We start from the raw sequence: 16,252 nt of genomic DNA, 5'->3' as shown, positions 1-16,252 counted from the left end.
TGAAAGTGTATATACCCTCGTTAGCTTAAAGGCTGAGGGATTAACAATTTTAACCGTTAAATTTACGATACCTGAACCACAATTTTTCAAGATCCTCCTGAATATATGGTTAAGACCAAATTTGGTCGCAACTGTATTTGGAGGTTATTCCAAAACGACGATATTTGGTACAAATATTTTTAATTCCTTCTGTCTTCTGATTGTTTGATACTTTGATTTTGATATTTCTGCTATAGTTCTTAACATCTCTCTCCATTTTATATATGTGCATATGTATGTTCGTATGTGTGTATCTGCTTTAATTGATTACCCTTTAATTGCCTTAAATTGTAGCTTTCGATTTTAATTAAATCAGAATATTCCACAATGACTGTCTACAACAAGTAATTTGTTAGTCTTACAAACCTTTGGCTATTATTTAGACTTTGTTCTCCCTGTCATTAGCCTTGTTCATTACGTAATAAGATTTGACATTCTATTGATATTAAGAGTAATTTTATTTCTTCATTAAATTTCGATTCCAGAGAAACCAACAAACAGAGCTTGTAATTATAATTTTAACCTTACTTTTATTAGTCACAAATGGCTATGCTGAGCTTTGCCGTTAACAATACAAAGTGCTAAAACCATTTTGTTCTACAACTAAACTAAATGTTAGAAATATATTTGTATGTATGTATTTGTTTGACTTTTCTGGTCAAGACTTGTGTAATTAATTATACAGAGTACAAAATTTGCATAATAGATGTTGGGGTTGTTGTTGTTGTTGCTCCTACTGTTACTGTTGTGACAGTGCCTAACTATTGTACATGGGGCTTAATTGTGTATTGGCCATAATCAACAGGAAGAAATTAGAAATGACAAGATTTACTTCTTAATTCACATGCACTCAGCAACAACAACAACAATGACAACATTAGAAGGCAATGGGTGGGCGGAGCGGGTTTAGGTGGTGTACTAATGAAGCTTCCCTTTAATGGGAATTGAGATTCTAATGATAGCTGCTTTAAACACGATCAGACATGGTTTTAAAAACTGTAATGAACACTTTGGACTAAATCCAAGCATATGGATATATCAGACACTTAGACATATTTTAAATTAGTCGCTAAATTCTACCGATAACAACAGTGGTGTCAACTTTAATATATATTACTAGCAAAGTGCCCGCTACTTCGTATGCGGAAAGTATATAATGCGGAAAATAAACAATATGGCGAACGTTGAACATTTTGTTGCACTACTACCAATTTTAATCAACATCAAATTTTATTTAAGTACTGTTCGTACCAATTTAGTTCGATTTTCGAAAAAAAACAGCGGTATCTCACCCTTACACATCAACAGCGAGCCACATCTTTTTAAGGCATTTTAATTAAGGGTTAAAACATTCTTGTAAGCAAATGAACCCAAGACCAATTTTAGTACAATTTAGTACTTTTTGTAGCCTTATAGAAGGTATTTCCAATACAATTTCAGTCATCAACGACCCTCATACCAAATTTCAGAATTTGTAAGCATTTAAAAAAAAAAACTCCTTGCAATAACAAAATGCCATAACAAGATGGTACCAAATTTAGTAATTTTTATTACACCTGGGTAAAACCTTAAAAATATTGCTACTACATACTGGCCCATTACAGAACATTTGTTCCATAGGCCGAACTAAGAAAAGATCTCCATTTCTCTCTATTTGTTGCTTCGCACTCTGGAATACCGCGCCTTTTCATCTGATCATCCACTTGTTTGCGCCATCTATTCCTTGGCCTGCCAATTCTGCGTGCACCGCCAAGCGGCTCGTATTTATACGCCTTTTTAGCGGGTTCATCTTCGCTCATTCTTATGATATGGCCTCGCCAACGCAATCGTTGCATCTCGATACGTTTAACTATATTCATGTCGTTGTATAGCAGATACAGCTCGTGGTTCATGCGACGTCGATATTCACCGTCAACGCAGATTGGTCCGTAGATCTTTCGAAGAATTTTCTCTCAAACACACCAAGCACTGTCATGTCTGGTTGCGCAAGTACCCAGGCTTCGGCTTTGTTTTTAAATTGCTTACTTAAACCAAAGTAGCATCTGTTGGCCAATACAATTCTTTTTTTATTTCACAACTGATGTCGTTTGTTGTGTTTACGGAGGTGCCGAGGTAGACGAAGTCTTTTACTACCTCAATATTATGGGAACCAACTTCCACAGTCGGTCCGAGCTTAATGGACGCATTGCGCGTCGACACCATCAACTTTGTCTTCTCACCGTTTACCGCCAGACCCACTTTAGCAGATTCTCCTTCGACCTTCATAAAGGTATCAGTTACTTCTTTTACTGATCGGCCCATGATGTCTATATCATCAGCATAAACATGTAACATGTGACTATTGGTTTAGATTGTGCCACTTCTTTTGACTATTGCCTCTCGTATAACCTTTTCCAGCAGAATGTTGAAGAGGTCACACGAAAGGCTGTCTCCTTGTCTGAAACCTCTTTTGTTACCACACTCTTCGGAGAGGTTCTTTCCTATTTCAACTGAGGACCTCGTGTCAGTTAAATTCATTTTACAAAGCCGGATGAGCTTTGCGGGGATACCAAATTCAGACATGGCTTGGAATACCTTTGAACGCAGCGGGCTGTCGAAGGCTGCTTTATAATCGACAAAAAGGTGGTAGGTGTCGATCTGCATCTCTTGGGTCTTCTTCAGGATTTGCCGCAGGGTAAATATCTGGTCAATGGTGGACTTGCCAGGTCCAAAGCCGCATTGGTATGGTCCAATTATCTCGTTGACCATAGGCCTTAGTCGTTCGCACAATAACCCTGACACGATGTTGTAGGCAATAGGGAGTAGACTTATGCCCCTATAGTTAGAGCATACAGTCTTATCTCCCTTCTTGAGGACGGGGCACAGGATACTCAGGTTCCAATCGTCGGGTACTCGTTCTTCCTGCCAGATGGTGCTTACTAGCTGATGAATACACCTTATCAGAGTGTCGCCTCCGGTTTTGAACAGCTCGGCTGGTAAGCCATCAGCTCCTGCTGACTTATTATTCTTCAGCCGGTTTATTGCTGTCTTTACCTCATCTTGGCTGGGAGGTATACATTCAATACCATCTTCTGGGATTGGGACTGTGGTATCTTCGTCGTCTTCGCTGCTATTGCATACCAACAGTTTTGAAAAATGTTCTCTCCATATCCTGAGTACACTATCTGTATCAGTTACCAAATTACCTTGCTGGTGTCTACAGGAGGATGTGCTTGTACCAAAGCTATCAGTTTAATGCTTGACTCTTTGGTAGAATTTTCGGACTTCATTCTGGCTCCTGTACATCTCGATTTTTTCACACTCCCGCTTTTCCATCTCTCTCTTTTTCCTGCGGAAAAGACGTTTCTCCTCTCTCCTTTTCTCCCTGTATCTCTCTCGTGTGCTACGGATTGTAAAGTAGCCCTATATGCCGCATTTTTCTCTTCGGTGGCAGCACGACACTCCTGATCATACCATGGATTCCTTGGTGGAGGTCTCTGGTATCCAAGTATGGATTTTGCGGCTGTTTGCATGGTGTGGGCAATGCTTTGCCATTGCGCTGATATGTTATCGGGATGAGGATTGCTTTGATTAAGCAATTGGGCTAGTTGAGCGGAATATGCTGCGGTTATCTGCTGTGTTTGCACCTACCGATGTCCAACTTATGCATTGTATCTGTTCATGCTTTATTTGCAACGTTTAGACGGGTACGTACCTTTGCTGCAACAATGTTGTGGTCCGAGTCTATGTTTGCTCCTCGGAACGATCGTACATCCAACACACTTGATGCATGTCTTCCATCTATCACAACGTGATCAATTTGATTTCTTGTTTTCTGATCTGGAGACAGCCAGGTGCCCTTATGGATGTCGAGATGTTGAAATCGTGTGCTGCTAACTACCATGTTTTTTGCCGCTGCAAAGTCTATTAGCCTCATACCATTGTCAGATGTTTCACTATGGAGACTGAATTTCCCAATTGTTGGGCCAAAAATATTCTCTTTTCCAATTTTGATATTAAAATCGCCAAGAATAATTTTAATGTAATGGGCAGGGCAACGGTCGTATGTTTCTTCTAAGCGCTCATAGAATATATCTTTGGTCTGTTCGTCCTTTTCTTCAGTGGGAGCATGAGCGCAAATATATCTGATGTTGAAGAATTTAGCTTTTATTCGAATTACAGCAAGTCTTTCATTCACTGGGGTGAAGCTGGAGAACAGATGTTTTATCCTTCGACTAACAACGAATCCGCAACCAAACTCATGCTTTACGTCATGGCAGCTATAATACAGTGCGTCACCTTTAGGTGTTGTTGTGACGCCTTTCCCAATCCATCGTATTTCCTGTATGGCAGTAATATCGGCCTTGTACTTTTCAAGTACATCTGCCAATGCTAAGACTGCACCTTCCCTATAAAGAGTGCGAACATTCCAGGTGCACATTCGCAGATCATGGTCCTTAAAACGTTAGCGGGGTTCGTCAACTTTAGAGGGGTTTGTTTTTCTTTTCTTTCGTTTTTTCATAGTAGGCTGGTTTTCTAGGGGAGGGTTACTAACCCGACGCCCAAACCCAAGCGAACGGATAGAGCTGCAATCCTGACATTTAGTATTAATATTACTGTTGGAGTGTAGGATTAAAGGAGTTGTGGAATTTCGTACTTATGAGTACACCCGTTAAAGGTAGTGAGCTGAAATGTGCCGCGCGTTCACCCATAACAACGTTAAAAAGTTCTAAATTTCCAAATTATCCTCAATCATACACTCTCACAGTCATCTTAATTCCAAATTTCAGAAATCGAGCTCTATCCGTACCATTTAGTACTTTTCGTACCCATAAGTACGAGTGTCCAAAAACATCCTCAAACCTACTCTCCCACACTAATCTTAATTCCAGATTTCAGGATTCGAGCTCTATCCGTTCACCCCACATCCAAGTAGTATCTAATTTAGTACCGTGGTGCAATGGTCAGCACACCCGCCTTGCACGCTAATGGTCGTGGGTTTGATTCCCCGGCCAGGCAACATCAAACATTTTTCAACGGTTGCAAAATACCCCTCAGTAATGTTGGCGACATTTCGAGCGTATTTCTGCCATGTAAAACTTCTCTACAAGTGGTGTCTTCAGACTCGGCGATTTGTGGAACTTTTTATTTATTATTGTCTTTTTAGGACGAAGGCCAATTATTTGTAAAAGTTTATTATTTATGGATTAATCGAGCTAACATGGCCTAAGGAGTTTTGTATTGAACAATTATTATATTATATATAGTACTTTTTGTAGCCATAAGTACGAATTTCCAAAACTATCTCAATCCTACAACCTGTATCCAAATTGTACCAAATTAACTACCATTTAGTGCTTTTCGTACCCATAAGTACGAATATCCAAAACCAACTCGATCCTATACTCCAATATTAAACTTAGTTTCATATTTCAGGACTCTAGTTCTATCAGTTCACCCAAACCCCAATTGTACTAAATTTAGTACCATTTAGTACATTTCATCCACATAAGTACAACTTACCAAAACTACCTCCATATCTGAATCCTACACTCCCACAGTAATCTTAATTCCACATTTCAGGATTCCAGCCCTATCAGTTCACCTAAATCCAACTTGTACTAAATTTAGTACTTTTCGTACACATAAGTACGAATTTCCAAAACTATCTCATATCTCAATTCTATACTTCAACGGTAATCTAAATTCCAAATTTCAGGTTTTTCATCTCTATCCGTTCACCCAAATCCAAATTTAGTACCATTTAGTACATTTCATACAGTCCCTTATGGGATGTTTATGGAACAATTATATAAGTACAACATACCAAAACTACCTCAATATCTGAATCCTACACTCTCACAGTAATCTTAATTCCAAATTTCAGGATTCCAGCTCTATCCGTTTACCTAAATTCAACTTGTACTAAATTAAGTACCATTTAGTACTTTTCGTACACATAAGTACAACATTCCAAAACTTCCTGCATATCTGAATCCTACACTCCCAAAGTAATCTTTATTCCAAATTTCAGGTTTTCAGCTCTATACGTTTACCCAAATTCAAATTGTACTAAATTTAGTACCATTTAGTACTTCTCGTACACATACCCAGCAATATGTTCGATGCCAAAGATGCCATTCAATCATGGGTGCAAGTGATCTGGCATGCCATATTTTAACATCTTCACCGATGAATTTTATATGAGCGTGGACCCCAAAAGATGCTATTCATTTTTGGATCTAAAGCATGTCATTTACACCAACGCTTTGACATGCAATTTTCACCAACCCTTTGCAATGACATTACCATTACGACGAGAGTTTTAAACGTTGGTTGTGATTTCGAGTCTCCGACAACATCAAACATATTGTAAATAATTAATCTTAAAAATTGTATAAATAAAAACACAAAATTCATCTCTATTGGATCGATGGAATGGGCTCAAATGCTGATGAAAATATCGTATCTTTCACGACTTCCTTTGCATTGGTTCAAATGCTAATGAAAATATCGTATCTTTCACGACTTCGTTTGAACCAATGCAAAAGATGACATGAAATTACGTCATCGCATGGAACCCCTTCCTTCAAATTTTGCTGGGTAAGTACGACTTTCCAAAACAATTTCCTTATAATAACAACACTTCCCAAACTTGATTCCCATACCAAATTTAAGATTCTAGCTATAACTGTTTAAAATATACAATTTATACTAAATTTAGTAACTTTTAGTACTTTTTCGTACACTTATAGGTCGAATTTCCAAAAATCCTTTAGTACATCTTTCTAAAGCTGGGTACACATTGTCAGTTTTGAATGTCGATATTTCGCAATTATCGATAACTGTCAAACCGTCCAGCAACCACAAAACATTTTGTGGTTGCATGATGAATGACAAACATGAACGGCCACACTAGCAAGCAACAACAAGGCTGTCATTCAAAACTGACAATGTGTACTCAGCTTAACTCTCTATATTCTCATTTATAAGATTTGAGTTTTCTATCGATTTTTTTACTATTGCAATCTGAGTTTCTTTGAATTTCAAATAAAAATAATGTGTTTTGATAGCACACTTAATAAACAGCTGGAATTATCGTCCTGGTATAGACTTTGATCACAACTTTCTCTCGTAATAAATTAGCTATATCGATATTTCACTGTATATTCACACACATTATAATAATAATAATAATTGTTCTACAAACATCCCGTACGGGACAAGGAAGACATCTCTCACATCAATGAGTGCAACCCGATTACTATTTTAAAATCTTAAAATACGTATTGCCACTAAGATTCTGTTCTACTAATTTATATTCATTTTACGAACATTTCTTTGCAAAAAAAGTTGTCTATAAATGGAATTCTCTGCCTCTGTTATGGGGTGGAAAAATAATTAATCGCTTTTAATTATTGGCATTGAGTATGAAATGAAATGAGATTGCGATGAATTTGATTCGTAGCTTACCATATTGATAGCTTTGTTTAAGATTTGTTTTAAGACTGAATCCAGTTTGAAATGTTGACATGGCATTTATATTGATTTATTTGCTGTTTTTGTTTTAATATGACATACAATTATTATTTTATTATATCAACGAGTGAAAGTGTGTGTTATCATTTAATTAGAAGACTTGTTTTAAAAAAATATATATTATATTGGATTTACGTCAAATATCAGTGACCACAGAAATTTTTCAATTTATATTGCACAGCCTAACATTTCTGTAATTATATCCCTAATTTAATAATTCGTTTAGTGACCACACATTTTGGATATATAACTGTATTGACCCTCGTACTATGGTTACCATATGTGGGGATATGTACTTTGGCCAGACGATAAGTTTCACAGCCTGTAAAATTGATACAACCTCACCATTATTACAAGTTGGAGAGTACAATCATAAACTAGGTACCATTGAAATAGGCGAGGAGAGAGGTTTCAAAAAGTGGTACATACATATATCGGACTTTTACTTTCGAAAGAAATTGCTATTATTGTGTGTGGCTTTCAAGTCAACTCTTCTATGCCGATTTCGATGTGAATCATCTTTCCCATATGTTTATATACAGGACTAGCAAATGCCCGCTACTTCGTATGCGGCAAGGGAACAAAATATATATAAACAATATTTAATACGGGAATGGTGAATACTGGAGATTCTGTTGTACTAAGACCTATTTTTATTACCAATATTTTTTTAATTTGTAGTCAGAATTTACAAAAAAAAAAAATCTGAAGTATCACATCCCTACACAACTACCACATTTTTTATTTCGAATTTCCAAAACTACGTATCATATTGCAAATTTCAGATTTGACTCCTTGTTTTAACCCTTCACTAACACAGCATTCCCTTCCAGTACGAATTTCCAAACACTAAACTTTATCTCACGCCTTCACAACAACAATCACGCACATTTACAATGCAAGGTTCTAACTTTAGCGGTTTCGCCCAGAACCCAAATAGGTCCGTTAAATTTTCGGCATTCAAAATGGCCATAAAAATCCAAAATGACCATAAAAATCCACGTTTTCGTATATCCCCATATAACGGTACCTCTCGACTTAGTGTATTTTAAAATATTACTTCCTTATATTCAACATATATCCTTCACTTTTCCAGCTTTATCTGTTCTCCTGAAACCCATTATAGTACTATTTTGTACTTTTTGTATAAATAAGTACGAATTTTCAAAACCTCCTCCCTACCTCCACTCTAAACACCAATTGCTTATCTAGTACCGAATTTCAAAATTCCAGTTCTACCCTTTACAAAGTCACAAATTGTACCATATAGCAAATACCAAAAGGTACCAAATTTTGTACCATTTAGCACTTTTCGTACACGATTTTCCAAAATGTACTTTCATATCTCAGCTCTATCGGTTCACCTAACCCCAATTTATAGCCAATGTAGTTCCATTTAGCACTTTTCCATAAGTATGAATTTCCAAAACTACCTCAATCCTCACTCCAACAGTAATCTGTTTACGCAAATACAGCGAATTCCGTACCAGTTAGTACTGCTTCGTTCACATTAGTACCATTTTCCAAAGCTTCCTCCATATCTCAATTCTATATTCTAACAGTAATCTTAATTCCAAATTTCAGGATTCCAGCTCTTCAAATCCAAATCATACTAAACTCACTACCATTTAGGACTTTTCGACCTTTGGTACATCTTTCTTACTCTTAGTCAGTGACCCCCATTCCAAATTTCAGGATTCCGGCCCTATTCGTTAACCCATATCTAAATTGTACTATATTTAGTACTATTTAACACTTTTCGTATAAGTTTAGTTCGAATTCCAAAAACCTTTCATTTTTACTCTTCAACAGTGATTCTCATTCCAAATTTCAGGATTCCAGATCTATCCGTTCACCCAAATCCAAATTGTACTAAATTTAGTACCATTTAGTACTTTTCGTATCCTTATAGTTCGAATTTCCAAAAACCTTTCATTGTTACTCTTCATCAGTGACCCTCATTCCAAATGTTTGTATTCCCGCTCTATCCGTTCACCCAATCCCAAATTGTACTAAATTTAGTACCATTTAGTACTTTTCGTATCCTTATAGTTCGAATTTCCAAAAACCTTTCATTGTTACTCTTCATCAGTGACCCTCATTCCAAATGTTTGTATTACCGCTCTATCCGTTCACCCAAACCCAAATTGTACTAAATTTAGTACCATTTAGTACTTTTCGTATCCTTATAGTTCGAATTTCCAAAAACCTTTCATTGTTACTCTTCATCAGTGACCCTCATTCCAAATGTTTGTATTACCGCTCTATCCGTTCACCCAAACCCAAATTGTACTAAATTTAGTACCATTTAGTACTTTTCGTATCCTTATAGTTCGAATTTCCAAAAACCTTTCATTGTTACTCTTCATCAGTGACCCTCATTCCAAATGTTTGTATACCCCCTCTATCCGTTCACCCAAACCGAAATTGTACTAAATTTAGTACCATTTATTACTTTTCGTACACTTATAGTTCTAATTCCAAAAACCTTTCATTTTTACTCTTCATTAGTGATCCTCATTCCAAATTTCAGGATTCCAGCTCTATCCGTTCACCCAAATCCAAATTGTACTAAATTTAGTACCATTTAGTACTTTTACCCTTATAGTTCGAATTTACAAAAACCTTTCATTGTTACTCTTCATCGGTAACCCCCATTCCAAATGTCTGTATTCCAGCTCAATCCGTTCACCCAAATCAAAGTTGTACTAAATTTAGTACCATTTAGTGCTTTTCGTACCCTCATAGTTGGAATTTCCAAAAACCTTTCATTGTTACTCTTTATCAGTGACCCTCATTCCAAATGTCTGTATTCCAGCTCTATCCATTTACCCAAATCCAAATTGTACTAAATTTAGTACCATTTAGTAATTTTCGTACACATAAGTACGAATTTCCAAATTCACCCTCCTGTCTCAATCATACACTTCAACAGTAATCTTAATTCCAAATTTCAGGATTCCAGTTCTATCCGTTCACCCAAATATAATTTGTACTAAATTTAGTATCATTTAGTACTTTTCGTACACATTAGTACGATTTTCCAAAAACATTTAATTACATCAACACCACTTCCCTACCTTGATTTACATACCAAATTCCATGATTCTAGCTATATCCGTTCAAAATATACAATTGGTACTAAATTTTAGTACTTTTCGTACACTTAGAGGTCGATTTTCCAAAAACCCTTTGGTACATCTTTCTAGATCTCCATCAGTTACCCTCATTCCAAATTTCAGAATTCTAGCTCTTACCGTTTCCCTAATACAAAGGGTACCATATTTAGTACCTTTTAGTACTTTTCGTACACTTCTGGGTCGAATTTCCAAAAACCCAGCCTTATCTCACCCCTACACACCAACAGCAACCTACACCCAAAATTTCAACTTTCTAGATTCAGCGGTTTCGTCTGGGCGGTGATGAATCAGTCAGTCAGTCAGTCAGTCAGTCAGTGAATACCTCACCTCACTGCTCTTTTATATATATAGATTAATTAATCAAAATATCAACATTAAGACATTGCAAATCATTGATGATATTCATCAGTGTTGAAGCATTATCATCATTTTTAATCCAACAATAAACTGAGGTATTTTTAAATTTGAAAACAATAATGAAAAAAAAAACTTTCCATTGCAAGTCATATCCACAGAACGCAATTGGCAATCACTGGCAGGTTTTTATCATTAACACCGGCATGAATAAAAAACAAAATGTAATTATGACGTTGATAGCTTCATTTATTTTATGATCGCACAATGAATTTGGAATTCATTTTGCGTCACAACGTGGAGAGGGCATTGTTCATTTTGAAATATCCTAAAAGTTCTAACATTCTTTTTTGTTATTTTGTTTTTCCTAAAAATCTTTGCAAAATACAGGCATACGTAACCCTTGAGCTGCACCAAAATATCTTTAAATAATGTGCACCTAAGGGTCTCTTTGGTTGCTAGTTTTCGCTCTCTATCTTAACGACTTACATGATCATCTTGGAGGTGGAATTTATATAGATGAAGTAAACATTCGTTTGCTCATGTATGCGGACGATATCGTTATCCTGGCAGATAACCCAGCAGTCCTACAACAAATGATAAGTAAATTGGAATCTTATTGTACTCTGTGGGGCATGGAAGTAAACCACACCAAATCAGAGATCATTGTATTTAGGAATGGAGGAAAGCTGTCGGCAAGAGAGAAATGGACTTATCAAGGTGAAGAACTAAGAACTGTGAACGAATATAAATACTTGGGAATGATATTAACGCCAAAATTATCATTCACTAAACATCTACAAAAAAAGGAGGAAGCCACGAAAATGTCCTTGATGTCAACGTGGAAAAATTTTATATCAAAACCTTCGGTCAATCTAAAAGCAAAATGGAAAATGTTTTTATCTGTATGTCGCTCAATACATAGCTACGGAGCACAAATATGGGGTAACTCATATTTCGAAGAAGTGGAAAAACTTTATCGATTTTTCATAAAGAAAATACTGCGTCTTCCGGACTCAACTCCCAACTACGTCATTTCTTTGGAAACAGGATATAAACCTGGATATATTTACACATATTCCTTGCACATTCAATACCTTGCTAAAATTTTATATAATCTCGAAGGTCATGGGCTACCGCATATACTTAGTACAAAAGTGGCCAACAAGAACCTTGAGTGGTTCAAGGACTATAAACAAAGGCTCGCCGAAAACAACATAGATAGCAGCAATATATTGATAAATAGATCCTTTTGGAATGATACAGCACGAAAATTGATTACTGAAATGAAAATGAGATGTACTAACTCACACATACAAATGGCAGAGAGAAGTGAGAACCGTATTTACGGGGTTCTCGACTATAATATGGGTATCATTTATTGTAATGATAATTATAATCAAGAACAAATATCATTGATACTGAAAGCAAGAGGAGACTTACTTCAACTGAATTTTAAATCATTTAGAACGCCAGATCAGCAACGATGCTCATTGTGTAATATGGGAGAGGTGGAATCAATATCGCATTTTATAGGCCGCTGTCCTGTTTTGCAAAATTTTCGCGTCAAGTATTTCAATAAAATCATATTACCCAATACTGATATTGTTAGTATATTAAATGGTGGTAAAGCCTTTTGCTGGCTTCAGTTATTCAAATTCTTAAAAGAAACACTGAACTACAGAAATATGTTAATCAACGAATTCAACTATTAGTAAAATTATTGTTATTCCAAATTATCCACTCAACTTCCAGCAGACGGTTAAAATAACCATGCTGTAAATTTCTTTATTAGCCAAAATACAAACCATTGTAATTAATATAACAAAAAATTTTTTAACGGTATATGAAAATAAAGAATAATTGACTTGAATTGGTTGCTCGAAGAATCTTTAAATAATCCATACCTAAAACATAAACCGAAGGGCCACTTTAATTTCCACAAATCTCAAAAGAAAAACGTGTCCAAGCGCCTTTTTAGTGGATCTTTAGTTTTCGAGATACAACATATTTAATATAGGGTGATGGTCGGGACTTCGTGTCCCAACAAAGAACATTTGATTGGGAACAAGCCACCGTAGTATCACAAATTAATTTCTAAGCCGATGTGTTCATAAGTTTAGCAAATATAGCGATTTTAAAACAATGAAGCTGTCCGAAAGACATTAACAAATTGTTTTATTCCACGATACGATTTGTACCAAATAAAACAGGGTTAGTTTTGGATTACGATATTACAATGCTTTATTGGCGTTATTCGCTTCAGTTATTCACGCATGTCTTTATAGACTGTTCCAGTACCCTTCATCTGGGAGGTTCTACAATGTTCAAACGAGTTCCGGATGCACATACACACATACTCGTATACAGACGAATTAATGTAAACAACGCATCAATGCACCATCGAGCGTCAACAAATACGAGGGGGTACTAGGGGCAACAATGACTTTGCAATTTAGAAGCATAATTGGAATAGTCAAAATGAATGAGAGTAAGAGAGAGAGAGAGAGAGTTCAAAGACAATTTGTCTAAGAAGAAAGTGCAAATATAGACTAAGCAACAATTTAATGATTGCAGTAATAGTTGTTGTTGCAGAACTGATACAAATAAACTAAATGCTTGACAAAAATTTACTTTACAATTAAAATTAATTAACAGAAAGTCATCTAAATTTACTTAAGTCTAGCAGATACATTCGTAACAATATTAAAAAAGTGAGCGTGCCCGTGTATTTTGTCTTCCAAAATTAATGCTCAAACCGATATGGTCATAAGTTTAAAAGGAAATTCATAAAAATATACGTCACCACGGCAAACCTTGAACTTTTTGTGCAAATTTCATTTAAAAAAGAAGTCGTGACCGGGTCTTTCGGCCCCAAACAAGTACATAAGGTGGGAGACACAACCACATAGGGCATAGGGGAGGTACCCCAGCTCCTTTGAAATTGAACAAAATATTTTCACAGCAGACCATACCTGTACCTGTAATTCTGGAAAATCGGTTCAGTAGTCACGATACGCCTGAACCAGCTTAAATGGAAGGTGCCTACACTTGGGATGTTTTTGCGGATTCTGAAACAGCAATGTTCATAGATGAGAAGAATCCACAAACAAGGAAAAATCGCCGGAGGGATTTTTAAATAAATCGCGGTCAAATTTTAAATTTTTAAGCACCTTTCATTTAAAGTTAGTTCAGGCGCACCGTGCTCAGCCTTTGTGAATTGAATAACAAGGAATAACTTCTGTATAATTTTCCAAAGGATCTTCGAACAGATCCTAAAATTCGCTTAAATTTTGTGTGGGAGGTACCCTAAAGTGTGGAGCGATATCGTCAATATTCGAACTTTATCTAAGATTAGCAGAAATATTCCGATGAGTAAAGTATGGACTAAATCGGTCACTGCTTTCGAGAGTTATCGGGCACTCAATTTTAGCTAAAAGTTTTGAACTGTTGTGGGGGAGTTACCCGAAGGAGTGGACCGATATGACCAATCTTCGAACTTAAACTATGTTTTGGACAAAATATTAGAATGGCTAAATTTTAGACCGAATCGGCTGATACACATAGATAGACGGACAGACATTGCTAAATCGACTCCAAATTGTCTGAAACGGATTTCGTCCAAACATACTTGGGGTGTAAAACCATTATTTCAATAAGGTACATATTGGCCACATGAGAGTGTATATAGCCTTGTTAGTTTAAAAACTGAGGGTATAACAAGTAAAAAAGTATCAGTGGGCTTTGCCGACAGAGATATACCCTCAGCCTGTCTGAATTGAAACTTGCATATATGGGCGGATCAACTACCGGTTACACAATCAAAATCATTTTCCCCAATAATTACAAATTTAGGACGTTTTCTGATTGTGCGGCCGGTTTTGGACATACGAACTTGCCGACAAAAATATATACATATTTGGATTAAAGTTCAAATGTGTTGCGGAGAAGGTGCTTGAAAAAGTTTATCGACATATTGCATTTTGGATGTGGATCTTATTTTGGTAGTAATTCCTTTTCTATTGATAGCGCGCCCTCCAATCATTTCAGCTGGTCACCGAGGTTTTGGACCAACACGTCCGGAAGCATGTGCTTGCCCATGTAAAACAAAATATCGCCGGAAATTGGACCATAAGGAGTAGCATCGGAATGAATTGCAAAGGATACTCTAATAGACTGTAAACTGCACGTAAACATAAATGTTGAACTTATGTGGGGGGAGATATCGGAAGGTGTGGACCGATATTGTCCATCTTCAAAGATAAACTAACTTTGAACAAAATATTACAAAAGTCAAATGTTGGACCTAATCGACCCACCCGTTCGAGAGTTATATATATCGATATAACAATGTTCGTCTGTCTGCTGAAATCAAGATACAGCTCGCAATATTTAAAATAGAGCGTATAATTTGGAATAAAAGGATGTTTGGACGTTTGGTATCGGCTATATTGGTCAACGTCTTCATATAGCCGCCAAAGAACGGTACCTTCGGATTTTCGATATTTTTAAGGCTTTTGCCTCTGTATAAAACCAAACTGTCGGAAATTTTGTTGTAGTCTTCGTTGGAGGTATAGAATTTTCCACCTGTGGCCTCAATATACCAATGAAATGGCTGACATTTGGTATTTAATCTTCGTTGGGGTATAAAACTTACCACTTGAAATTTATCGGTATAGGTTCACGTCTTCATGTCGACACCTCCAAATAATAGTATGCTAAGTCTAAAAAGTGAGTTTTGCAGGAGAAGCTCTCAAAGTGCTAAGTCAATATTTGTTTATAACTTCTGTTCGGATTGACCAAAATTTGACAGAATTTAAGTTAAAGGACGTTAAATATAAACATGCTAAGTCGACTTAGCATACTATTGTTTGGAGGCGTCGATATAATCCCCATAGAAGCATGCCTTCCAATTTTCATTATTTTGAAGGTTGTGTCCTCAATATTCTACCGAAATGGCTGATCTTTGGTATTTAGTCTTCGTGGCTGGAATTAAACTTTTCACTAAAAATTTGTCGGTATTGGTCCATGTTCCATAGCCCGCATGGAACGATACCCCCCAATTTTCGATATTTTAAAAGTTTTAGCCATATTGTTCAAACGAAATGACTGAAACTTGGTATTTGATACATCCTCCATAGATCGGTACTCTCAATTTTCGTGAGGTTTAAATTTTAAGCCAGGTTATTCAACTGGTATAA

General features: G+C 36.3%; 1 protein-coding gene across 4 annotated transcripts in view; it reads right to left on the bottom strand.

The window, feature by feature from the left end:
- LOC141404907 (uncharacterized) overlaps positions 1-16,252 on the bottom strand; it is a 127,292-nt gene that overhangs the window by 100,812 nt on the left and 10,228 nt on the right. The window contains exon 1 of one of the 4 annotated variants that reach the window (XM_073988739.1): positions 7,492-7,762. The exons of 2 other annotated variants lie outside the window; for them this stretch is intronic. In XM_073988739.1, the coding sequence (XP_073844840.1) occupies positions 7,492-7,557 (66 nt within the window). In that variant the 5' untranslated portion in view covers positions 7,558-7,762. Of the gene's footprint in view, positions 1-7,491; positions 7,763-16,252 lie in introns of those variants that run through there. One more of the 4 variants, XM_073988737.1, reaches the window with a different exon arrangement.

The sequence above is a fragment of the Musca autumnalis genome, unplaced genomic scaffold (assembly GCF_047663935.1).
Source record: "Musca autumnalis isolate F117 unplaced genomic scaffold, ASM4766393v1 scaffold_5, whole genome shotgun sequence".
NCBI lineage: Eukaryota > Metazoa > Arthropoda > Insecta > Diptera > Muscidae > Musca > Musca autumnalis.
This window is presented reverse-complemented; position numbering and strand designations above follow the sequence as displayed.